The 27,255-nt window shown below is 43.0% G+C and overlaps 1 protein-coding gene across 1 annotated transcript; it reads left to right on the forward strand.

Moving 5' to 3' along the window:
* The first annotated feature begins 1,028 nt into the window (after positions 1 to 1,028).
* Positions 1,029 to 19,344, forward strand: LOC132383479 (palmitoyl-protein thioesterase 1-like). Its single transcript, XM_059954469.1, has 9 exons — positions 1,029 to 1,245; positions 2,948 to 3,057; positions 5,641 to 5,768; positions 5,859 to 5,929; positions 8,910 to 9,012; positions 11,871 to 11,961; positions 13,615 to 13,713; positions 17,536 to 17,607; positions 18,825 to 19,344. The coding sequence occupies exons 1-9, from the start codon at positions 1,119 to 1,121 to the stop codon at positions 18,945 to 18,947; spliced, it is 924 nt and encodes a 307-aa protein (XP_059810452.1). The 5' UTR covers positions 1,029 to 1,118; the 3' UTR covers positions 18,948 to 19,344.
* The last annotated feature ends 7,911 nt before the right edge of the window (positions 19,345 to 27,255 follow it).

Raw genomic sequence — 27,255 nt, forward strand, 5'->3', positions numbered from 1 at the left:
AATCTCTTGTGATTAAAAAAAATGGTTTTCTGTTTTTGTACCAAAGAGATAAATAAATATTTTTCTACTTTATTTTGCACTGGCCAGTGTTACCAGTCCTATACACAGGTATTGTTGGCTACTTCATGTCCAAAGAGCATTACCATTCACGTGGCCTCCCAGAATGATACAACCGTCATGGGTCTGAGGAGTTTCCACACCAGACCCAGCCTCTCAATGTGTGGAGGCACAACCTCAAAAAGCATTCCTTCCCTGCATTGGCTGCACCAGGCTTCAGTGAGACCCTCAGCATCCTCCCCTTTGCCATCAGATTTCTCAATGAGACTATTGAGAGATAGGAACAGAACCAGACCATTCAGCCCATCGAGTCTGTTCCATCCACGCTCCATTCTCTGGAGTGTTCCATGAACACTACCTCACTATTCCACTTTTGTGCTATTTATTCATTTATTGTAGATTATAGTAGTTTTACGTCATGCACTGTACCACTGCCAGGAAACAACAAGTTTCACAACATCGTCAGTGATAATAATCCTGATTCTGAAAACAAGCAAATTCCAGAAACGTTAACTGTTTCTCCTTGGGTTTTGTTCGTCCCAGGAGGAATATTCATCCTTCACAAACACAAGAGATTCTGAAGATGCTAGAAATCCTGAGTAATACAAACAAAACGCTGGAGGAAAGCAGGTCAGGCAAGCATCTATACAGAGGAATAATTAATTAGTCGACTCTTCATCAGGACTGGAAAGGAAAGAGAAGGAAAGTGTGGAAGGTATTTAGCTATTCATCTACTTCTGTTTTAATTATGTCCTGAAGAAGGGTCTCGGCCCGAATCGTCCACTGTTTACTCTTTTCCATAGATGCTGTCTGACTTGCTGTTCCTCCAGCATTTTGTGTGCGTTGCTCTAGATCTCCAGAATCTCCTGTGTTTCTGTTTTAATTTTATACTTTGCTTCTACCAGACTGACGACATGTGAATAAACATGAAGTTACCTATTAAATACTGGAGACGGATGGAGAGAACTTTATGAATGACGCTCACCGTAATGGACCAAGTCTCATTCATTCCCAACACCCCGAGAGATCACGTGACGGTCAGTGTCACATGATCTGGTAAGATGGCTGTGCTGGGTGCGGGTTGTTTTGTGTTCCTCTGCTGCTTCTCCTTCGCCTTGGGAACCGTAGCATGGAAATCGGACCAAAACAGCACAGAGCCAACACCCCTGGTTATATGGCACGGCATGGGTAAGAGGAATGAGACTATCTGTAAATTGCGCGCGTTCATGAAGCGTTATCTGGGATCTTTCCCACGCCGGAAGAACACTGCCTGTTTCTTTCTGTCTTGAATGGCACTGATCCGAATTCCAACATATTAAGGATTTTTATGCTTCTCGGTATTTACATTATTAGTATCAGTCGATGATAAATATTATGACTGTTTATTTCAATGTAAGCGGGAAGCCTTTTTCTATAAAGCATTTTGTTACTCTAATCCTCAGGATCTAGTCAGGCAAATCCTATTAACTACTTGAGAAGTATGAGTGGGGAGGGGACAAAACGCAAGTCAAGGCAGGCTTTAAGCGGGGACAAGGAAGCAGTCTAAATCTGATTTTTTCTTTGTTAGGAAGTATGCAAAACATGTTATTGACACTTTCCTCTGCAGAGAGTAATTTTTGAGTAGGAATGGCTTCTGGCTGCGTGTAAAATGAATAAAGAGTTGTGAGAAATGGGGTGTTATGGACAGGGGGACTAGGGTTGGTCTGAAGTTTAAGCCTGACTGAGTTCTTTGAGGAAGTGACTAAACATATTGATAAAGGTAGAATGGTGGATGTGATGTATATGGATTTTAGTCAGGCATTTGACAAGATTCCCCATGTTCAGTCTCAGTCAGAAAGTCAGGAGGCATGGATTCTGGGCTGTGTGGATTCTGAATTGGGTTGCCCACAGAGGGCAGAGGGTGGTAGTGGATGGAACATATCCTGCCTGGAGGTCCGTGACTAGTGCAGTCCTGTGGGGGTCTGAACTGGCACCCTTGCCCATTGTGATTTTTATAAATGCCTTGGATGAGGAAGTGAAGGGTGGGTTAGTAAGTTAGCAGGTGATACGAAATTTGTGTCGTGGTTAGTGTGGAGGTCTGTCATGGGTCTGAAAGGGACATTGACAGGATGCAGAGCTGACCTGAGAGGTGGCAGATGGAATTCAGTCTGGAAACGTGCGAAGCATTTCATTTTGGACGATCAAACTTGAAGACAGAGCACAGAGTTAACTGTGATGTGGATGGACAGATGGATCTTGGGGTCCACGCCCATAGATCCCTTAAAGTTAACCTGCAAGTTGATATGTTGTCTAAAAAGATGTCATTTTTGGCCAAGATCGTCTGCTCAGTCCTAATGCAGAGTCTGAACCCATACACTTGGCCTCCGCATCTGAGTTCATCCAGTAATTTATTGTTGCTATATATTATGGTGTCTGCAGTCTCTTGTGTCACTTTTTTGATATTATATAATGGTAGAACATTATATTTCTGTGTGAAAGGGAACCAGGTCCTGTTGAGCAAGCTGCTAAACTGCTGGGATTTCTGATTGGTTGGGGTTTTGCTGTATTCGATTTTAATGCATTTATGTAACTAGTCAAATTGTTGCTTTAGAATGTGTATGATTATACTTAAAACAATAGATACACGTCAAACAACTAACCCCACTTAAAGTCTGTTTTATTCCAAAGCTGCTTGAGTATAGACTATGTAATTGTGCTTATCATTGCCATGTGAAAGGGGAAGTGAGGAAAGGCTTGGAAGTCGTTATGCTGCAAGATTGGAGAACATAAGTGAACCCTAAAGCAGGTGGTATTAACCATTTCAAATGGCTGTACTTTATATTTTAAAAATGCATCCAGTGGTTGAAATGGAAATACATCAGTACTGAACTGTTTTATATGAATTAACTAGGTGACAGCTGCTGTAATCCTCTCAGCATGGGATTTATCAAGAAACTGGTAGAAGAAAAAATTCCAGGAATTTATGTTTTGTCATTGAAAATTGGGAACAGTATTACAGAGGTATGTTTGAATGAAAAAATGAACCACAATTTAAATCTTGTCACAGCAAATACTTATTTTAAATTCAATTATTGTAAGTGTTTTGGAAAATATCCACCCCATATAGAAATCTACAGCACATTACAGGCCCTTCGGCCCACAATATTGTGCTGACCACGTAACCTCTAGAAACTGCCTAGAATTTCTTTACCGCGTAACTCCATGTACCTATCTAAGAGCCTCTTAAAAGACCCTATTGTATCCGCTTCCACCATTGTCACCAGCAGTGCATTCCACGCACCCGCCACTCTGTGTGGAAAAGCTTACCTTGTCATCCCCCTTGTACCTACTTCCAAGCATCTTAAAACTATGCCCCCTCATTTTAGCTATTTCAGTACTGGGGAAAAGCCTCTGGCTACCCACACGATCAATGCCTCTCATCATCTTATACATCTCTATCAGGTCAACTCTCATCCTCCGTTGCTCCGAGGAGAAAAGGCCAAGTTCACTCAACCTATTCTCATAAGGCCTGCTTTCCAGATGCCCTCTTCATTACAATATTTGTGTCAGTAATTCAAACTGGTGTCAATAGATAGACAATAGACAATAGGTGCAGAAGTAGACCATTCGGCCCCTCGAGTCTGCACTGCCATTCTGAGATCATGGCTGATCATTCACTATCAATACCCAGTCCCTGCCTTGTCCCCATATCCCTTGATTCCCCTATCCATCAGATATCTATCTAGCTCCTTCTTGAAAGCATCCAGAGAATTGGCCTCCACCGTCTTCCGAGGCAGTGCATTCCACACCTCCAGAACTCTCTGGGAGAAGAAGCTCTTCCTCAACTCTGTTTTAAATAACTGACCTCTTATTCTCAATCCATGCCCTCTGGTACTGGACTCTCCCAACATCTGGAACATATTTCCTGCCTCAATCCTATCAAATCCTTTAATTATCTTAAACGTTTCAATCAGATCCCCTCTCAATCTCCTCAATTCCAGCGTGTACAAGCCCAATCTCTCCAATCTTTCTGCGTAAGACAGCCCTGCCATCCCAGGAATCAACCTAGTGAATCTACGCTGCACTTCCTCAATTGCCAGAATGTCCTTCCTTAAACCTGGAGACCAAAACTGTACACAATATTCCAGGTGTGGTCTCACCAGGGCCCTGTACAAATGCAAAAGAACATCCTTGCTCTTGTATTCAATTCCCCTTGTAACAAAGGCCAACATTCCATTTGCCCTCTTCACTGCCTGTTGCACTTGCTCATTCACCTTCAATGACTGGTGAACTAGGACTCCTAGGTCTCTTTGCATTTCTCCCTTACCTGACTCTACACCGTTCAGACAATACTCTGCCCTCTTGTTCCTGCTTCCAAAGTGGATAACTTCACATTTATTCACATTGAATGACATCTGCCAAGTATCTGCCCACTCACTCAGCCTATCCAAGTCTCCCTGTATTCTCCTAACGTCCTCTTCGCATGTCACACTGCCACCCAGTTTAGTATCGTCAGCAAACTTGCTGATATAGTTTTCAATGCCCTCATCTAAGTCATTGACATAAATCGTAAAGAGCTGTGGTCCCAATACAGAGCCCTGTGGTACCCCACTAGTCACCTCCAGTCAGTCTGAGAAACACCCATTCACTGCTACCCTTTGCTTTCTATCTGCCTTGTAAATGTATGCAAATCAGCCTGTAGCCACGTGCATAATTCCAAAGCCTGATCAAGGCATACAGAACGATAATTCGGGAATTTTATTGAATTATTTAATAAAACAATTAGACTCAAAGTCAGTACAATAGTACCACAGCTTACAAAGTTGAAAGGAAGCCAGTAATTTAAGCTTCCTAATTGGAAATGAGGAACTGTTCTATTTCAGCGTCTTTTTGTGCAATGGTTTCTGTTTCCGATACCAGTGTAAATTTGTAGATAGGATGTCTGTCAGTATAGGAGAAGTGGGGCTCAGCTGATTTTCCTTATTTAATAGTTTCATCTCTAATCTTATCCAATTATGATTAAAGATAAGTTCTTCATTAAGGCCACAGAATTTAGCTACTAGAGTGTTCACTGAGAGCTTTGCTCAAGATGCTTTTTTGGAGTGAAAATATTGACATCCTTGATTTTAAATGCTCCTTACCCAAGGCTGGATGCAAGTTCAATGGTTCCAGTTAATATTAGAGAACGTATACGGTGTACCTCCTGAAATTCTTACTCTTCGCAGACATGCACGAAAACAGAAGCAAACCCCCAAAGAATGAATGACAGAATAAACGATAGAACCCCAAAGCCCCTGCACCCCCATGCACAAGCAGCAGCAAAGCATCGACCCCCCCCCCACTTATTTCAGCAGAAAGCATCAGCTCCCACTGAGCAAGCAATAGCAAAGCCCCCAAAGAGAGACCGTGATCTTCAGTGCAAGAAAAAATGTTGCTCGCCCAACAATTCAACATGCCGCGCACTCGTGCTCTCTCTCTCATTTCTACAAATCAAGTGGGAATTGATTGTGGAAGATTTAAAAGCAAATTCTTAGCAAGAATATTAGATTTGTCTATCGTTAACAATTTAACCCTTCTTTAACTTTGGAACCTTTATCTAAAAAGGACATAGACAACAGTTTCTTCATGAATGTAAATGAGCAGGTGGAACTGGTGTGCCATGTATTATCCAAGGACAAGAAGCTGCAGAATGGATATAATGCGATGGGCTTCTCTCAAGGAGGTCAGTTCCTGTAAGTATCACCACAAATCAAATGTGAAAATGCAGCTTCTTGTGGGATCACGTACTGGAGTCTAGAACTTATGGTTTTTATCCATTGCAGGAGAGCAGTGGCTCAGAGATGCCCTTCTCCTGCCATGAAAAATCTCATCTCAATTGGAGGCCAACATCAAGGTAAATTAAAAAACCCTAATACCTTCATTTAAGTGAATAATTATTCACTTGCATAATTGTAAGATGAGGCTATTAGATTGAGTAGTTCCAAAATCCCATGAGTATTATGTCTACAGACGATACTAGGTAGGTAATTGAGTAGGACTCTGATCAATCCATCCAGAATATTGCGTAGTGACCTGGTCTCCCCAAATAGAAGAGGTCACACTTTAGGGCAAGTGTTCCCATCTGCCGTGGAGCCTTACCGCATCTGATTGTGGACTTCAGAAAGGGTAAGACGAGAGAAATCGCACGCCAATCCTCATAGAAGTGGAGAGAGTGAGCAACTTCAAGTTCCTACTGGTTAGTACCTCGGAGGACCTAACCTGGACCCAACATATCGATGCAGCTATAAAGAAGGCAAGACAGCAGCTATATTTCATTAGGAGTTTGTGGGCATTTGGGTTTGTGATCAAAAACAGTCAGAAATTTCTACAGATGCTCCTTGGAGAGCTTTCTAACTGTCTGCATCACTCTCTGGTATGGGGGGGGGGGGGGGGCTACTGCACAGGATCAAAGTGAGCTGCAGAGGGTGGTAAAATTAGTTAGCTCTATCATGGGCACTAGCCTCATTAAGGACCCCTGCCACACAGGACATGCCCTCTTCTCATTGCTATCATCAGCAAGGGGGTACAGAAGCCTGAAGGCACACACTCAATGATCCAGGAACAGCTTCTTCCCCTCTACCATCTGATCTCTCAATGGATATTGAACCCATGAACGCTATCTGATTACTTTTTAATTTTGTTTTTTTTTGTACTACTTATTTAATGTAACTATTATATAATATTACTGTAATTTACAGTTTTTCTCTATTATCATTGTAGTACTGCTGCAAAGTTAGCAAATTTAGTCACATATGCTGGTGATTTTAAGTCCGATCCTGGTTCGTGGACCCCAGGTTGGGAACCCCTGCTCTAGAGGAAGTACAGTGGAGATTCACCAGGTTGATTTCTGGAAGTGTGGTGGGGAGGGGCCCTTAGGGGATAATGAGCACGATTGAGCTTGTGCCATCTTGAGCTCAAAAGAATTGGAGGTGACTTCAGTTGTCACCTGCAAAATTCTTGCTGAACTTGACAGAATAAATATTAGGATGTGCTTTGCTTCCTCCTCCCACCCTCCTCCTGGTTAGGGAAGGATGCAAAAAGGGTACAGGTAGTCCCCGAGTTACGAACGTCCGACTTATGGACTTATGTACTTACGAAATGAGGAAGGAGAACGCTGTCTGCCATATTAAGTCATTGCCATTGACACTGTGTTGAGTGTTTAACTTTGTATTTGGCTTAAATTTTTCTTAGAAAGATTCACCCTGATGCCCCCCCCCCCCCCCCGTTCCGGTCAGCTGGTGGCGCATTCAGATCAGCGCTGGGCTAGAGAATGGAGGGTTCCGAGTTTGATTTAGTGACAGACCGCTCCCGTGCCGGGTTGATGTTGATCCAGTGACTCCCGTACCATCCGAGCTCGCAACTCGACCTCGTAAAAAAAAACACTGCCACCTCCAGTTTAAATTCCCACGCGAAATATTGTGGAGGATCAAATACCCAAACCCAGCACAGCCCCCACTTGTCCCATTTAACCTGTCTCAGTGTGGTGCTGTTTAGGGCCTGGGGAAATCAGTGTGGGGGTCCTTAAGACCCAGCGGACCTCGGGAGCCGGTGCAGGTCAGGATCCGCTACCCGCAGTGTTTCTGTTCCATTGATGGGAAGCGATCACGATTGAAAATAAAGTGGAAATAATAAAGTGTTTGGAAAGAGATGAAACACCATCAGTCATTGGAAAAGTGTTAGGCTACAGTCGGTCAACGATCAGAACAATTTTAAAGGTTAACAGATAAAGTGAGAATAATGGAGCGTGTGAAAGGCCCTGCCCCGATGAAAGCTACAATTATTACTAAGCAAAGCAGTGGTTTAATTATTGGAATACATATGCTTGTTAAGTATTTATATGCATAGAAAGGTAAAATATAAACTATATACCAAGACAAATGTTTGACTAACTGACACTAAATAATACCGGATGTACTTGTTCCGTCTTACGTACAAATCCAACTTAAAGACGGACTCAGGAACGGAACTCGTACGTAACCTGGGGACTGCCTGGGTATAGCTAATCTGACTGTAACCTAAATTCCACAAGAAAAAGGGTCAGCCCTTCAGGAATAAAATGAATTTTTCTTCACCTGACAGAAGTCAACCTTTGGAATCGAGGGCTGTGTGGAGGTTGAGTAAGTTGCACACAGAGGTCAATGGACTTGGATATTAGAATAGACGCAGGAGAGTAGTGCTGAGATAAAGATCGGTATTCATCTCGGACACACAAGGCTCTGTGGCCAAATCCTCTTTACTTCTCCCTTTGTTTTACTGCAAAGTCAAACGTGTTTGGGAACCGTGCGGAATGCAATGGGCTCAATGGAAGACTAACCCTCTGCACCTGGGAGGCAATCAGTGTGTCAAAATGGGGTTCGGGAAGTAGGCAGGGCCTGTGGTTCTGCTTCCAACACCCTGCCCTGGAATGCCATCAGTCTGCCACAGGAGACTAGCTTGGTTTTTAAATGCAGAAACTAAAATAACTTCAAATTCCCTTGCTAGTGAGAAAGAGAGCCCCGAGTGATGCCGGAATTTTGGAATGAACAGTTAGTTTTTGATGGTCTGTCTTTGGGGGCTTTGATGGCAGGTGATGGGAATGCTGATGCTTTTTGCTAGAGTAAGGGGGGGGGGGGAAGATTGATGCTGGCTTCTGCTGCACGTGCGTGGGAGGAGGACAGGTGGCTTTGGAATTTTTTGTTATTCATTCTTTGGGGTTTTTCTTCTGTTTCGAGGATGTTGGCAGAGAGCAAGAACATCAGGCTGAATAGTGTATACATTCTCTGGTATTAAATGGAACAACTGAATTTTCCCTGCAATCGTTGTTAATTCGGTTTCCCCACAACCATCCTTTATAGGTGTGTATGGTTTGCCTCACTGTCCTGGAGAAAGTTCCCGCATCTGCAATTGGATAAGAAAAATGCTGAACTTTGGTGCTTATAAAAATCTAATTCAAGACCAGTAAGTAACAAGAATGTAGATGAGGGTTTTACAGCTGTGAAATGGGTGAGGAGTTATTAATTTGACAGCAGTTAACCGATCATCATAAAATAAGTACTGTTGAAGAATACGGGGTTAGGAATACTCGGTCATCTTGCGTGCAATTTCAATGCAAATTCTAAAACCTAAAGGAGGATAAATGAACCAGTGACTGGTTGTTCTTCTTTAATTTCTAGAAGCTACTTAGAAATTGAGTGCACTCTTAACATTTAATAAAACTCATGAAATAAAATTTGAACATTCAGATTTCATTAACAAGCAGATCCATGATCTGCTTACTTTAATTTAAATTTTTGCCTGGAGCTCAAGACCCCGGTCAACCACAATGACTGAGCACATGAGCACGTTGAATAAAAAGGAGCAATTATTTAGATCAGCAAATATGGGCCCAGTCACTCAGTGACTCCATCAAAATCGAGAATAACTTTCAGACTATAATGAAGTTCTTCATAAAATCATTCAATCCTCTGATAGTTTCCATTTCCTGGCCCTACCAGTTCAACGTCATATTGGATGCCCAAGCCCCCTCTACCTCAGTCCCACACCGACATGGCCAGCACATCCCTCGCTTCCTCTAGCAGGTGCGGGGGAAGGTGGTGTGGGAGGTTCGAATTGCCCTTCAGTGCCATCCTTATTCAGCTGGCTAAACTCATTTTTTACGTTGAATAATTTCTCCTTTAACGTACTCACCCTCTAAGTCGAAGGCCTAAGGTAAGGTCATTGGCATGGGTGTAAGCTAAGCCGAATACTACAGGTTCGCAACATCCCACAGCCATCCTGATTACAATCCCTTCCTCCCTTCTCTAAGCCCTTCTGCCACATTGCATCGGTTCTGATGGGACCTCCCATACTAATGCCTTAGAAGTCTTTCCATTTCCTTAAACACGGCTGTCCTTCTGCTGTGGTTGACAGGGCACTAGAGTGGATCTGCTTTATTTCCCATGTTACTTCCTGTGCCCCCATCCCAGCAAAAAGATGGCTTTCATGTGCTCTTGCCCTCCACCCTTCATGTTCAATGGGTTACCCCTATTATTTCTGCCACCCGATGCCAGCTCTCCCTCCTACATTCCAGAGGGAAGGGATTCCCAATATTCTTTATGCCATGGACCCAAGGGGTTCGTGACCCCAGGTCAGAAACCCCTGCCAAACCTGTTCACTGTCACTCTGGGTTCACACTTCCAACTTCATTAACCACGCTCCTTTTCACAAGCTCTCCCATGTAATTGGGTCAAACCCACCCCTTGTCTCTTCCCAACATGCAGAAAGCCAGGGTCCTTTTTCAGGTGAAGCAACACCATGCCTCCTTTTGTAACATGGTCACCACCTGATCTGCAGAACTTCCCAGTGGATCTTTTTACTGCAGATTTTCACTAGTTAGGGTCCGCATCTCTCGGTTCTAATAAGTTGCTTTGTTCTGTTTGCCTCGTCGCCCTCTGTTTGCGGCCCAGACAAATCAGCTTCATTTATCCTGTTCTGACCGCAGCGGCTGTGCTTGTTATTCCTGCCGCCGCCTGTAAGGAGTTTGTACACTCTCCCCGTGATTCTCTGGATTCTCCTGTTTCCCCCCACAGGCCAAAGACTTACCAAAGGCTAGGATTAAATTGGGAGATCGCTGGGTTCGAAGGGCTAGTCTGCGCAGTATTTTTTAAAAATACAAGATACAAAAAAAACACAAAAAAACCCCCCAAAATTCTAAAAAATATATATAATCTGGACAAACTTTGCTCTCTTCTTTAACATACAAAATCCCTTCCTCTTCTGACTGCCTACTCTGATTTAAACAAAACTCCATCAATAATAATGCTAAATCTTTGTCCTGAAATAACTGTTTCTCTCCCAATATGTACATCCTGACCTCTGGAATATTTCCAACCTTTGATACTATTTCAGATCCCAGACATCTGTAATTATTCTGATTCTGAAATAACATTAGAACTTCTTTGACAAGAACAGACTATTTGACCCAACGAAGTTTGCCAAATTCCTATTCACATAGTGTTGAATTAACTATCGAGTTTAGATTTGAAAGTCTCCAAGGTAGTTTGTTCCCCGTGTCCACAACTCACTGTGTAAAGAAATGCTTTGTGATGTTAGTTTGAAATCTCCCTTTAACTAGTCTCCACCTATGGCCCTGTATCTTCGTTGATGGATTAATTATGAAGTAGCAGCCAACATCTACTTGTACCCTGAATGATCTTGAACACTTCTATTGTGTCTCCTCTCATTCTATGTCTACAAAGATTTAAATCTTTCAAACTTTCTTAATAGCTCATACCCTGCAGACCTGAAATGAGTCTCGTCACCCTCCTCCAGTACCTTCACATCCCTCACAAAATATGGAGACCAAAATTGTACTCAGTGCTCAATGTGAGGCCTCACAAGACATTATGCAACTTAAGGAGAATGTCTCTAAACTTGAACTCCACTGAGCACATTATATAGCCTTTCTGAAATCCAATTTAATGTCTTTGGCTTTTACTGATATACTATCCCAAAAAACTTCCAGACTAACAATGTTATGATCACTTGTTCCTAGAGGCTCACAAATTTCCATACTCAAAATTCTACCCCGGTTGTCACAGAATATCAAATCCAGACCAGCCTCCCCTCTTGTTGGTGCTTTAACACTCTGGGTCAAAAAAAACAATCATTCAATAACTCAATTAATTAACTTCCCTGTAACTGGGTTCTCCAACTCCATATCTGGGAAATTAAAGTCTCCCATAACTGGAACATCACCCTCTGAATTTGATTTTCTAATATTCTGATAGAGTTGTGTGTTAAAATCATTATCAGACTAATAGTTGCTTTCTTGGTAGCCTAGTGCAGGCAGAGTACTGGCATGATCCCTTGAATGAAGAACTCTACAGGAACAAAAGTGTTTTCTTGGCAGACATCAATCAAGAAAGGGTATGTTCTTAGTTTTTATTGAAATAAACTTTACCAGTAACTTATCTGTGCAATGTGGTTAGTGTGTGACAGGGTGGAGATGCATCCTTCCCTCCGCAAGCCCGCAGGTCACCCTTGGGCAAAGTGTCGCACCTGCTTAGCCCCCTGATCGGGGTCACGTGAAGCCATGGGAACAGGTGGTCGTATGAGTAGCTGGTGCACATCACAAGTCCTGGTTATGAGGCCACTGACACCAGGCAATCTCTGAAGAGCATTGATAATGGCTGGGGTCACCCGTCTTGTAAAGACACTGCCCAGAAGGAGGCAATGACCAATGGCAATGGCAATGACATGCGCATAATGAATAAACAATGCAGTTAGACTTTTTAGATATTGAATAGATCCTTCAAATGTTAGCAGAAGCTTGGCAATTATTGTGTAGTGTTGCTACTAGATGCTATTCTAACTGTATTGCAGGTTGTCCTTTTGTTACCAGAGTATTTTTTTTTTAAAAGTCTTAATATTCAATACAGTCAGATCAGACCATAAGATATAGGAGCAGAATTAAGTCATTCCACCCATTGAGTCTGCTCTGCCATTCCATCATGGCTGATCCTCGATCCCATTCAACCCCATACACCTGCCTCCTCTCTATATCCTTCAATATAGGGAACTGTCAACTTCTGCCTTAAATGTACTTGGCCTCCACCAGTCTGTGCCAGAGCATTCTACAGATTCACCATTCTGACTAAAAAAAATTCTTATTACCTCTGTTCCAAAAGGTCGCCCCTCAATTTTGAGGCTTTCCCCTCTAGTTCTAGATACCCCCACCATAGGGGGTAACTATACTGTTATTTAAGTAGTAGAGTGAATCGTTATCGAGGTTGTGGAGTTTAGGCTACAGTCAGATTAGCCATACTATTATTAAATAGCTCAGTAGATTTGAAAGGCTGGTGTTGTTTTTGATTGTAGTTTGTTGTCACCATCATCATTATCTACTGTGTTGTATGATGGGGGTGATTGTGGTCTTTGACCTTGATTGTCCTTGGCAAATTTTTCCACAGACATGGTTTGCCTATGCCTTCTGGGCAGTGTCTTTACAAGAAAGGTGACCCCAGCCATTATCAATAATCTTCAGAGATTAACTCAGCAGGTCGGGCAGCATCCGTTGAAAGAAGCAGTCAACATTTTGGGTTGAGACCCTTCGTCAGGACTCACTTAGTCCTGACAAAGGGTCTTGACCCGAAACGTTGACTGCTTTTTTCAACGGATGCTGCCCGACCTGCTGAGTTTATCCAGCTTTTTTGTACGTCTTGATTTGACCACAGCATCTGCAGTGTACTTTGTGTTTATCTTCAGATTGCCTGGCGTCAGTGGTCCCATAACCAGAATTTGTTATATGCACCAGCTGCTCACCTGGCCGTCCACCACCTGCTCCCAAAGGCTTCACGTGGCCCTTATCGGGGTGGGGTCTAAGTGGGTGCTACTCCTTGCCCAAGGGTGACCTGCAGGCTGGCGGAGGGAAGGAGCACCTTGCGCCTCCTTTGGACACATCCCCACCCCTTTGTATGCAGCTGTTAAGTGTCAATATTTGCAGGGGTGGGGTGCACTTGCTTATCTAGATCTGAGTTTCAGATATCTTTGGAGTTCAGTGATGACTGCTCCTGTTTGCAGGGCATCAATGGAAGCTACAAGGAGAATCTGATGAAACTGCGCAAGTTTGTAATGGTGAAATTCCTGAGGGATTCCATGGTTCTTCCAGATGATTCCGAGGTGAGGACAGAGTCTTCCTATCGTGGTTAAAGATAAATTTTACAATTTACTTTTACATTCACAAGGCACTAAGTTCTCAACACATGCAAAATGCTGGTGGAACGCAGACTGGAAGACTGTTTTGCTGAACACCTACGCTCTGTCCGCCAGAGAAAGCAGGATCTCCCAGTGGCCACACATTTTAATTCCACGTCCCATTCCCATTCTGATTTGTCTATCCATGGCCTCCTCTATCGTCAAGATGAAGCCACACTCAGGTTGGAGGAACAACACCTTATATACCGGCTGGGTAGCCTCCAACCTGATAGTATGAACATTGACTTCTCTAACTTCCATTAATGTCCCTCCTCCCCTCCTTACCCCATCCCTGATATATTTAGTTTTTCTCTCCCCTCCTTTCTTCTGGTTCTGCCCATCACTCTGCCTCCATCACTCTCCCTCTGGTGCTCTACTCCCCCTTTCTTTCTCCCTAGGCCTCCCGTCCCATGATCCTTTCCCTTCTCCAGCTCTGTATCCCTTTTGCTAATCATCTTTCCGGCTCTCAGTTCCAGCCCACCCCCTCCGGTCTTTTCCTATCATTTGGCATTTTCCCCTCCCCCTCCTTTCAAATCTCTTACATTTCCTTTCAGTTAGTCCTGACGAAGGGTCTCGGCCCAAAACGTCGACGGTGCTTCTCCCTATAGATGCTGCCTGGCCTGCTGTGTTCCACCAGCATTTTGTGTGTGTTGCTTGAATTTCCAGCATCTGCAGATTTCCTCGTGTTTGCTTACCAAGTATTCGATGTTTGATAGTTTTACCTTATTAGTTGCAGGAAGTTACCAAAGGAAAACCTAGTAGTCTTTATAGTATATATTCATTCTGTCCTCCCCTGTCCTCTTCCACTATAAACGTTCCAGTAGACATACAGCACCCTGTGCACTTGTATATATCTAGAGTGCCTAAGACTTTTGCACAGTACTGTAGTGTTTTTATGTATTGTACTGTACTACTGCTGGTAAAGAAAGTAACAAATTTCATGATGGATGTGAGTGATGATAAACCTGATTCTAATGTGGGTGTCTATTGTGGACTGAGAGGGAGCAGGGAGAGAGGAATCAGGGTTGGGATGGTGGGGAGGGAGTGGGAAACACCCGAGAGATATTCTGTTAATGATCAATAAACCAATTGTTCGGAATCAAATGACCTTGCCTTGTGTCTACACCCATGCCACGCACCCCCCCCCCCCCCGATTCCAGACAATCCTTTTCTGCCACCAGTCCCCTGCCCTTCCCACGGCGCTCTATCCTCGCCATTTCCAACTCCCTTTGCTCCTGCCAGATTTACAAACTCGTTCTCTGCTCCACGTTGAAAAATACAGTAATGTGCAAAAGTCTTTAGCACCCTAGCTACATAACTGTGCCTAAGACTTTTGCATGGTTTTGTAAATTGGGTCTAGCAATCCAGCCACATAAGCCTGTGCTGTGATATTTACTCTAGAACCAATAGTTCCTTTAGTACAATTTTCCTGCTTCTCCTGCCAGGACTTCAACAAAGATAGGCTTACATACCTTTGTTACTTCCTCTGCTGCTGTACATTTAGTCCCAAATGCTGTTTGCCCTCATACTCTTCATATACTTTTCAATAAACTTCAGTAGGCCCCACATCAGGCACCGTTTTCTATAAGGTGGTCACACTTCCGTTTGGTGTTTCAACCATAAATGGTCCTCTTACCCTTGGTGATGTCTCTGTTTTCCTCAACACACTTACTGGTTTCCCCTTTCTTGTTCAAAGTTTCATTCATCATCAAATCATGTATGCAGTATACAACTCTGAGATTCGCCTTTTCCAGATAGCCACGAAACCTGGTGCCGCAGGCTGTCAAGAAGGCAAATGGAACGTTGGCCTTCATTGCTAGAAGGATTGAATTTAAGAGCAGGGAGGTTTTGCTGCAACTATACAGGGTACTGGTGAGGCCACACCTGGAGTACTGCGTGCAGTTCTGGTCTCCTTACTTGAAGAAGGATATACTGGCTTTGGAGGTGGTGCAGAGGAGGTTCACCAGGTTGATTCCAGAGATGAAGGGGTTAGACTATGAGGAGAGATTGAGTCACTGGGACTGTAAAACTCAAAAGGATGAGAGGAGATCTTATAGAAACTTGTAAAATTATCAAAGATATAGATAAGATGGTCAGGAAACTTGTTTCCACTGGTAGATGGGACTCGAACTAGGGGTCTTGGCCTCAAGGTTGGGGGGGGGGGGCTAAATTTAGGGAGTGAATGAAGAGGAACTGCTTTTCCCAGAGAGGGTGAGTCTGTGCAATTCTCTGCCCAATGAAGCAGTGGAGGTTACCTCAGTAAATATATTTAAGACAAGATTGGAAAGACCTTTGCATCATAGGGGATTTAAGGGTTATGGGGAAAAGGCAGGTAGCTGAAGATGAGTCCATGGCCAGATCAGCCATGATCTTATTGAATGGCAGAGCACACTCAATGGGTCAGATGGCCGACTCCTGCTCCTATTTCTTCTTATGAAACAAAGCCATGGAAGTCATTCAGAGAATAACATCAACCTTCCGCCCCCGTACAAAAAAAAACAACAAATATCGTAAGTGGTTTTTTAAGAGACTCCTGGATAGGTACATGGAGCTTAGAAAAGTAGAGAGCTATTGGTAGAGCCTAGGTAATTTCTGAGGCAAGGGCATGTTCGGCACAGCTTTGTGGGCTGTATTGTGTTATTGGTTTTCTATGTTTCTGCAATCATCCCGCCATGCGAAAAAAGTCTAGCTAACAGCCACACGATCATCAGTCCCCCATGTGAAAGGAAAGAGAGTATCCCAGCTCTTCATCCATCCGTCCTTGACTTCTGATTGGAAACTGTTCAGACCTTCTGCACCGACAAGTTCTAACAACAATGTTCAAAGTGAAATCTATTATCAGAGTACCCACTTGCCACCCCATTCAACCCTGCGATTTCTTTTCTCTGGGCATATTTAGCAAATCTGTAGAAGAGTAACTGAACATCAGGAGCTGTAAACTGTGAACAAGCTGCATATTTTGTATGCCTTCTCTTCCTTTATCCTCATTGACTCCCGTTTAGTAAGAGATTCTGCTTAAAGGAGTGGGGGAAATGTGTAAGGAACTTTTTATTTTGGTTGAAGTACCTGTAAAGCAGTGTGGCTCTAAATGAAAAGTTGGTTGGTTAATTCCCAGGTGTGGTGGTATGTAAGCCAGATCTCCTCTGTCTCAGGGTTAATTATAAAGTCTAGCTAACATGTAGCAGTTGTGTGTTTGGAATTGACGTGCTACCTTCCCCCACCCACTTCCACGTACAGCGAATGAGTTGCGGTTGCCTAAATAGGGATCAATCAGGAGTGGCTTTCTTAAAATATGATGAAGGTTTCCCATTTTAAACATATAAGATTAAATATTGGGAGTCGTTTGGAAGATCTATAAATCTACTTTCAAAATATTGGTAGTTTTAAAATTATTGCAGTACTTTAAAGCTGAAAGGTGGCATCCATTATTAAGGACCCCCCAACACCCGGGACTCGTCAGGAAGGAGGTACAGAATCCTGAAGGCATTCACTCAGCAACTCAGGAACAGCTTCTTCCCCTTTGCTAGCCAATTCCTGAATGGACATTGAACCCATGAACACTACCTCACTTTTTATTATTTCTGTTTTTCCAGTATTTAATATACATGTACTTACTGTAATTGATATTTTTCTATATTTATCTTGTATTGCATTGTACTGCAATGTTAACAAATATCACAACATATGCTGGTGATATTAAATCTGATTCTGAGTCCAATAATATCATTCTTTATTACTCTCTTGTAGTGGTTCGGTTTCTATAAAGCAGGCCAGGATAAGGACACGTACACCTTACAGGAGAGCAACCTTTATCGTGAGGTAAGATTTGTGATGTTACCTGTGTTATTTGCTGAAGTGGCATTTAGAAAGGTGCCCTCAGTATGGACAGAATGATGCCGTGGAGTAAGAGACTTTCTGCCTTCAACCTTTGTTTTAATCTGACTACGAAACTGTGAGGTCAAACTGGGGCAGTAGCAAGTCTGATTCAGAAACAGAGTCAAGTGCAAGTCGCAGCGAAGTGGGAAAGTTGAAGATGCGCTGGGGCGAGTGATCGAAAGTGGGCTTGGAATTACAAAAATGAACTTTACGTGTGGAAGGAAATATAGTAAAACTGGGTTCCAGAAGTAAATGGAAGGTTAGATCAATATTGAAACCTTACATTTTTTTGTATGTTGTACTGCTTTGTAGGATGACTCCCTCAAAAAAAAAAAGCAAAGATTGACCAAAAAAAAAAACAGATTTTGTAAGACTGAGTATTTGGTGGATTTCTAGCAAAAGGCCAGAATTGCTTTCAACCAATAAGCAGCATTGTCAGTTGATGAGTGGGGGCAGCAGGACCTGGAGAAATCTGAAACTGCATGCTGTTCTCTGCGTGAATGGAGAAATTAGGGTAATTTCGCCACATCAGTCCTGAGATCTGAAAGGAAACCAGGGATTGTGGACGTCATGTATGGAGCATCAGGCCCTTCAGCCCACAATGTTGTGCCAGCCATTTAATCTACTCTAAGATCAATCTAACCCTACATAGCCCTTCATTTATTTTCTACCTTCCATGTGCCTTAAATGCTCCTGTTGTATCTGCCTCTACCACCAGCCCTGTCAGGATATTACACTCTGAAGCACAAGGTGAAACCTGGAGAGGGAGGGATGAAGTGAAGAGCTGGGAAGTTGATTGGTGAAAGAGACAGAAGACCATGGAAGAAAGCAAAGGGGGAGGAGTAGCGGGGGAGGTGTTGAAGGAGATAAGGTGAGAGAGGGAGAAGGGGATAGAAACCTATTCGGTGTTTACTTTCAATAAACAGTATGATTTGGACCATTTCATTCTGGGAACATCATGTAATCTAACCTAGAATTGAAGAACAATGATTAAAACCAACATTTTCAGAGCCGTACTCGTTCTGAACACTTGCATTTGATGTTTTTTTTTTGCATTTGATTTATTGTAACAAGTAATCCCTACCCCATTTGAAATCCTGCTGGATATAAACAAGTTTTACCGAATATTCAGGTTAAATGTATTTTTGTTGTGCATGTAGGATCGATTGGGGTTGAAGGCTATGGACAAAGCAAAGAAACTGGAATTCCTATCAGTGGATGGGGATCATCTTCAGTTCTCAGAGACATGGTTCAACGACAACATAATTCCTTACCTCAAATGATCCTTGTACCAAGCTAGTAATTTTCTACTAATTGCTTCATCATTTGCCTAATATCAAATCGTAAAGCACTGAGTCTCAACTATAATTGAATTGCAACGCTTTGCTGATCCAAGATGCTGCAGAGTTTGAAAGAAGCGTGCAGGCACTTAGGAACTCGAGAATTCCATTCTGCTCGGCAGGATTGAATTTTCAGGCTTATATTTTTACAAGTTGAGAAGTAAATTGTGATGCGTGCAAGAACAATGGGGATGAGGAAAGTAGTTAATTTTTTTTCTGATGCAGGGATTGGTGTACTTTCATATAGGATCTAAATGAAAACCATGTCCATCTAATGGTAAAGAAGTTCATCTTGACCATCTAACAGTTTGATTAAAATAAAAGAGAAAACTGTTCACGAGCACTTGACAAATCTTTAATTGTAAGAATGTTATACCAGTAACTTAATTCTAATTATCGAAGTTTAAGTCAGCAATTTTGTTCTTGGCCTGTGATTAGAGCTAGTCTCAGCTTTGTCCATGGAACATAGACCAGTATATTATAATCAGAATGACAGCCAGACATTATGCACATAATGTCAGGGCCCCCCCCCCCAACTACTATCTTCTCTGCTCGTAATTAAAACTAATGAAGCAGGTTGTACTAAAATCTGAACATAAGTGAAATAAGACTTGATTTGCAATGCCTTTCATGGTCAGGATGTTTTGTAAGCTGATATGTAATACATTTTTAAACAGTGGTACCAAAAACCAGAGAATAAGATTTCAGATTGGATCTAATCACTGAACAATGCAAGTTGAAAGACAAGCTGTTGGAGGAACACAGAGGGTTAGGCAGTATATGTAAAGGGGGTGGAGAAGAGAGGAAATCGTGACATTAACATTTTTTGGGTCAAGATCCTGCCTCACAGCCGAATGATTCTTGACGGAGTTCCTCCGGTGTTTTTTTCCCCCACTCTTACGTGCAACATCTGCAGTCTGCCACCAATGAATGAAAACTTTTATTTCATTTTAGTAGCATTCCCCTACCTTCTATTTCGTTGTTAGGATTGTGCAGTTGTCTAAAATTTTAACGTGCGGACTTTAGGGAGCGTGTAAAGCTGAATGTTATTGGTGTGGTTGTGGTACAGATTAAAAGATGATTATTGATTTAATGAGTACCTTCTCGCCAATTAAAGCACCAAGGAAGATTAAAATCATCAAGCTGAGTGCAGAAGACAAGCGATTGTTCAGCGCTGTCTACCAGCCTCTCGCTTGTTGCTGTCGGAGAAGGTGTTTGTGTATGTCAGTCTCTCACTCTCTCTTGCTTACTCTCGAGGGAAGTCCTTATGCTTGAGTGATTTCTCTCTCCCTCGATGCTGTCGGCAGATGCAAGTTTGAAGAATTGGACTCTTAATTCAGGTTTACGATGTTGTCTAGTTCTGGCCGCTCATTTTTTTGTGACTACTTTTGGGCAATTTTTGAATCAGGTTGGCCTGCCTGCAGATAATGAACACTGAGCTGGATTGTACTGAAAAACGCCTTTTGATTTTTATTTTCTGTGTTTTTGCTCTTTTTTATTGCGGTTTGTGTGACTTTTTTGCGTGCCTACAGATGGGGATTTGATGGTCGATAATTTTTCTCTAAAACGGGTTAAATCTGTGGTTCTTTGTTTTGTGACTGGCCGTTAGGAAGACGTATTTCAGGGTTGTATACTGCATACATACTTTGATCATAAATGTTCTTGGAATCAAATCCCTTAAGGACTTGTTAAGGATAATTTCATTATTCATATTGTAAAATTGTATTTGAAACAATGATTGTGGTCTGCTTTCATTTTTGCTTCAGAAGGATTAACTCTGAGTCTTCAACCCTATTGAAAAATGACCAATATATGCTTTCCTTTCTTGACTTGCATGAAGACCTCATGGAATTTAGCAGATGAATATTTTTTTGGGGTGTGCTTTTGGTTCGGAGCGAAAATCATTGCAAAGTGGAGGATGAGGGAATTCAGTTTCTTTAGAATAATTCTTTACGAATTAATTTTCGCCCAGTGCTCCAAACAGGAGCACCTTGGGAAAAATTCCTAGAGGTTTGTGTTCTGAATTGTTTGAGAGAAGTTAAGATAATACATGGGTGTGAGATGCTACTGGCCAACTTGCCAGCTCATAACACTCAGATAAATAGCCATTTGAGTAGCTGTTTATTTTATTTAGTGACAGCAGCACGCAGTAGACCCTTCCAGTCCAGCAACGCTAACAAACCCAATTAATTCTGGCCTAATCACAGGACTATTTACAATGAGCTGAATTATCCCATTCAGCCTGTTGAGTCTGCTCTGTCTATTCTCCTGCTTTCTTCTCCCTAACCCCTCTGACGGCCTGACTAATCAATAACCCATCGACCTCTAGAAGCACAAGGGGTGCTGGAATAGGTTTGGTCTACTGAGGCAGGGAAAGGTTGGTAGGGTGATGAGGAACATTTAATCAAATGGAAGAAGCAAGCATACTTGGGAAGCAAGGGCTAGAGAGGTCTCTAAGGAGTTACAACACTGCCAGGAAGGAGCTTCATGGACTTTGAAGAGTTAGAAGGGGACATGAGAAGGCCATGGCAAGTAGGATTTAAAAAGAAACAAGAGTTCTTCACATATGTGAAAAACAGAATGATGACCAGAGTAAGGATAGGATTGATCAGGGTGAAAGAGAATCTCTGCAGTGGCTTGGTTGGGGTTATTGAGACACTCCTCTTTACTACAGGGAAATGATCCAGCTCATGTTTGTGATTGGTATTAATTTACTTTTACTGCATATGGGTGTGTGAAATAGTACAAAGGGAATGCAATAACAATGCAGAATAATGTTACAATTACAGAGAAAGTGCAGTCCAGGCAGACAGTAAGGTACAAGGCCAAAACAAGTTAGATTGTGAGTCCACTTTAACTTGCAAGTGATTGATTCTTAAATGGAGGGTGGAGCCAGGGTCTTGGACAAAGTTTAATCGACTTGGTTTGATGATTGGACCCTGTCGTTTATGTTATGATGTGTTTCTAGTTATTCCTTTTTAGTTGCTATTTTGTGAGAGTTTTAATTGGGGCAAACTGACTCTGTGGCCTGCAGTCAACAACTGACACTGATTGAACTGAACCAGACTGTTCGATGAGGCTGTGGTTTGATGTTTTGTATTGTGTTTCTCACTCTTTTGCTGTTTGTGTGGTTTGTTCTTTTTGTGTGTGTAGGTGTTTGGTGTTTCTTTGTTTTGTGGCTGTCAATGGCAAGATGAGTCTCAGGTTATCTCACTTTGATGATAAATGGACCTTTTATGCCTGAATCTTAAAATGTAAGTACATTCGGACTGCTGGGGATACTGGATTGGAACGGGAGGATTTGGAAGATTTTGTGGAGGCAGCATTAGTGGTGCCTGTCGAGTGCTAGTGTAGATAGTTCATGTCTCTGATATTGATTGGAAGGTAGGGGTGACTGCTGTCGGTAGATCATAAGCTTTGAAGCAAGGCTGACATTCTGATTACCAAACTCTTTCCCCACAAATGGATGGCACACTGAAGCCAACACTAAATTTCATTTCTGAGGGCTGCCTTTGTTAAGGGACAACCCCCTGGGATATGGGCCAAGAGTGCTGGTGCTCCCGGCAGTGGGTATTGTTGTGCAATAACAGTAGGTTGGCCTTTAGGTCCTCCTGTTGGTCAATTCAGCCCAAATATTGGAGAGGAAACTACTGCAGGTGCTGCAACCTGCAATAAAAACAAGATTAGCCAGTATCTGTAGAGAACAAGAAGTTATCAGTTCATGCAATTGGTCTTCATTCGAAGTGGAGAAATAAGAAAGTAAATATGCTTGGATTCATGGTGAAGGTGAATGAGTGAAAGGAATGTCCACAGTAGGGTGTAGGCTATTGTCTAAGTAACAGAACTGGACATGAATGCTTTTTAACTAGCAGTGATTCTTCGGGAAGAATAGAGATGAACTGGGACAGTTAGATACAAGATAAAAACATTGCCAGGTTCAGAGTCAGATTTATTTACCATAGGGACAAGGAAACATGTGAAATGCCTCATTTGTGTTAGCAGCCAACACATCTGATGCACCATCAATAACTCTCTGAGACGTGAAGGCGAGATATCGGCTTTTATTGACTGGAAGAAAGAACAAGCAGTAATTGACCACCATACTACATCCTGGAGACTGAGAAGCCGGGCTCAGGCCTCAATCGCCTTTATACCAGGGTCTGCGGGAGGAGCCACAGGAGCAGTCAGCAGGGGGCGTGTCCAGACAGGTATATGTAGTTCACCACAACATCTAAGGTTATGACGCTCGCAAGAGCCACCACACATTCCAATGTCAGCATAATATTCCCACAATGCTCTGCAGAACGGCACAGACCACAACAAGCATCAATAGCGAATCAAGCAAAACACACAAAATGCTGGTGGAATGCAACAGGCCAGGCAGCATCTATAGGGAGAAGTACAGTCGACATGTCGGGCCGAGACCCTTCATCAGGACTAGACCTTAGATGGAGATGAAAGATGGCAGGTGGAGTTTAATGCTGGTAAGTGTGAGGTGCTACATTTTGGTAGGAATAATCCAAATAGGACATACATGGTAAGTGGTAGGGCATTGAGGAATGCAGTAGAACAGAGTGATCTAGGAATAATGGTGCATAGTTCCCTGAAGGTGGAATCTTATGTGGATAGGTTGATGAAGAAAGCTTTTGGTATGCTGGCCTTTATAAATCAGAGCATTGAGTATAGGAGTTGGGATGCAATGTTGAAATTGAACAAGGCATTGGTAAGGCCAAATTTGGAGTATTGTTTACAGTTCTGGTCACCGAATTACAAGAAAGATGTCAACAAAATAGAGAGTACAGAGGAGATTTACTAGAATGTTACCTGGGTTTCATCACTTAAGTTACAGAGAAAGGTTGAACAAGTTAGGTCTTTATTCTTTGGAGCATAGAAGGTTGAGGGGGACGATAGAGGTATTTAAAATTATTAGGGGGATAGATAGAGTTGACGTGGATAGGTTTTTTCCATTGAGAGTAGGGGAGTTTCAAACAAGATGACATGAGTTGAGAGGGGGCAAAAAGTTTAGGGGTAACAAGGGTGAACTTCTTTACTCAGAGATTGGCAGCTGTGTGGAATGAACTTCCAGTAGAAGTGGTAGAGGCATGTTCAATATTGTCATTTAAGGTAAAATTGGATAGGTATACGGACAGGAAAGGAATGGAGGGTTATGGGCTGAGTGTAGGTCGGTGGGACTAGGTGAGAGTAAGCGTTCGGCACGGACTAGAAGGGCCGAGATGGCCTGTTTCCGTGCTGTAATTGTCATATGGTTATATATTTGCAGCAAGAAGGCAGCAGAGTGAGAGGCCGATTTTCGTGGGTTTGGATTTTAAAAAAAGGCACGACCGCGCAGGCGCGTGATGTCAGTAGAGTGCGAAAGGTTTAAATGCCGTCGTATCCCGCGGGTGGCAGAGTGAGAGGGCTTTTACTCAACAGGCTTCAGCCGTAACGGGAAGAGGCTTCCTGCGACTGAATAGGAAGAGAGTGAGAGAGGCGAGTGAGCTGGGCTTGTTGGGACCAGGAAGAGGTAAGTGCCTTTAACCAAATAATTAAAGGTTAAACAGTAAAGCGATTGGTGGGAGGAATAATTAAGATGAAAGGGTAGTGACAAATAAAGGAGGCTGTGAAAGAGCTCGAGGCGGAGAGAATTCGCGGGGTTTTTCAGTTTTAAACGGACAACCAATAAGGAGGGAAGATAGCCGGTCAGGTAGCGCACTATAACAGAAGTTTCGTCTAGTTTTTAACGAGTCAGTTTGGAGTAGAGAGGAGGTTGAAATGCAGGATGTGGGAAGTCGGGGAGACCTGATAATGACACCTGGAAGAAGTGCATCCAGCTGCAGCTCCTAACAAACGGCGTTAGGGAACTGGAGCAGGAGCTGGATGACCTCCGGATCATTCGTGAGACTGAGGAGTTTATAGGTACTAGCTTCAGGGAAGTAGTTACGCCAAAGGAGCAGGGCACCTTCAGGCAAGGGAAGGGGAAAGGGCAGGCAGAGCAGAGCTCCCCTGTGGTCATCCCCCTTAACAACAGGTATACCGATTTGGATACTGTTGGGAGGGATGACGTACCTGGGACAAGCTGCGGAGGCTGGATCTCTGGCACCGAGTCTGGTTCTGCAGTGCAGAAGGGAGGGTGGAAGAAGAGCAGTAGTGATAGGGGACTCGATAGAGGTACAGGCAGGAGGCTCTGTGGTCGTGACAGAGACTCCCGGATGGTTTGTTGCCTCCCGGGTGCCAGGGTCAGGGATGTCTCTGATCGCATGCACAGCATTCTGAAATGGGAGGGTGATCAGCCAGATGTCGTGGTACACATTGGTACCAATGACGGAGGAAGAAAGAGTGAGGAGGTCCTGAAGAGTGATTATAGAGAGCTTGGTAGGAAGTTAAAAAGCAGGACCGTGAGGGTGGTAACCTCAGGATTGCTACCTGTGCCACGTGCCAGTGAGGGTAAGAATAGGATGCTCTGGAGGATGAACACGTGGCTGAGGAACTGGTGTAGGGAGCAGGATTTCAGGATCATTGGGACCTCTTCTGGGGCAGGTGGGACCTGTACTACAGGGGGACCAAACCAATATCCTTGCAGGGAGGTTTGTTAGTGCTATTGGGGAGGGTTTAAACTAGATTTGCAGGGGGATGGGAACCAGAGTGCCAGAGCAGATACTGGAGCGGGGTGGAAATAAATGATGTTAAAAGTTCATGCAAAGTCAGAAATAGAAGAGTTGTGTGTGGTGGTAATAATCTTCTGAGGTGTGTCTATTTCAATGCAAGGAGTATTGTGGGGAAGGCAGACGACCTGAGGGCGTGGATTGACACATGGAATTATGACATTATAACCATTAGTGAAATTAGGCTACAGGAGGGGCAGGACTGGCAGCTTAATGTTCCAGGGTTCCGATGTTTCAGACGTGATAGAGGCAGAGGAATTAAGGGTGGGGGGGGGAGGGGGATGGCATTGCTTGTCAAGGAAAATGTTACAGCAGTGCTCAGGCAGGACAGATTAGAGGGCTTGTCTACTGAGGCCATATGGGTGGAGCTGAGAAACAGGAAAGGTATGACCACATTAATGAGGTTGTATTGTAGACCACCCAATAGTCAGCGAGAATTGGAGGAGTAAATCTGCAGAGAGATAGCAGGCAACTGCAGGAAACAAAGTTGTGATAGGGGATTTTAATTTTCCACATATTGATTGGGACTCTCATACTGTTAAAGGTCTAGATGGGTTAGAGTTTGTAAAATGTGTTCAGGAAAGTTTTCTACATCAATATAGAGGTACCAACTAGAGAGGATGCAATATTAGATCTATTAGGAAATGAATTAGGGCAGGTGACAAGTGTGTGTAGGGGAACACTTTGGGTCCAGTGATAACGCCATTAGTTTCAACTTGATCATGGATAAAGATAGATTTGGTCCTCGGGTTGAGGTTCTAAACTGGAAAAAGGCCAAATTTGAAGAAATGAGAGAGGATCTAAAAAGTGTAGATTGGGACAGGTTGTCCTTTGGCAAGGATGTGATTGGTAAGTGGGAGGCCTTCAAAGGAGAAATTTTGAGAGTGCAGAGTTTGTATGTTCCTGTCAGGATTAAAGGCAAAGTGAATAAGAATAAGGAACTTTGGTTCTTGAGGGATATTGGAAATCTGAAGAGGGAGATGTATGACAGGTATAGGCAATAAGGTGCTTGAGGAGTATTATAAGTGCAAGAAAATACTTAAAGAAATCAGGAGGGCTAAAAGAAGACATGAGGTTGCTTTGGCAGTCAAGCTGAAGGATAATCCTAAGAGCTTCTACAGGTATATTAAGAGCAAAAGGATAGTAAGGGATACAATTGGTCCTTTTGAAGATCAGAGTGGTCGGCTATGTATGGAACCAAAAGAAATGGGGGAGATCTTAAATGGGTTTTTGCATCTGTATTTACTAAGGAAACTGGCATGGAGTCAATGGAAATAAGGCAAACAAGTAGTGAGGTCATGGAACCTATAGAGATTGAAGAGGAGGAGGTGCTTGCTGTCTTGAGGCAAAAGAGAGTAGATAAATCCTCAGGACCTGACAGTATTCCCTTGGACCTTGAAGGAAACTAGTGTTGAAATTGCAGGGGCCCTGGCAGATACATTTAAAATGTCGGCATCCATGGGTGAGGTGCTCATGTTGTTCCGTTGTTTAAAAAAAGGCTCTAAAAGTAATCTGGGAAATTATCAGTAATAAATAAATTATTGGAAGGAGTACTAAGAGATAGTATCTACAAGTATTTGGATAGAAAG

Source organism: Hypanus sabinus, chromosome 30 (genome assembly GCF_030144855.1).
Source record: "Hypanus sabinus isolate sHypSab1 chromosome 30, sHypSab1.hap1, whole genome shotgun sequence".
Classification (NCBI taxonomy): Eukaryota; Metazoa; Chordata; class Chondrichthyes; order Myliobatiformes; family Dasyatidae; genus Hypanus; species Hypanus sabinus.

Bases quoted from the DNA above. Each gene is read 5' to 3' on its own strand.
- LOC132383479 (XM_059954469.1), top strand. From the start codon at position 1,119: ATGGCTGTGCTGGGTGCGGGTTGTTTTGTGTTCCTCTGCTGCTTCTCC. The intron at 5,769-5,858 runs GTAAGTATCACC...TATCCATTGCAG, and splicing joins TCTCAAGGAGGTCAGTTCCT to GAGAGCAGTGGCTCAGAGAT. The intron at 9,013-11,870 runs GTAAGTAACAAG...CTTTCTTGGTAG, and splicing joins AAAAATCTAATTCAAGACCA to CCTAGTGCAGGCAGAGTACT.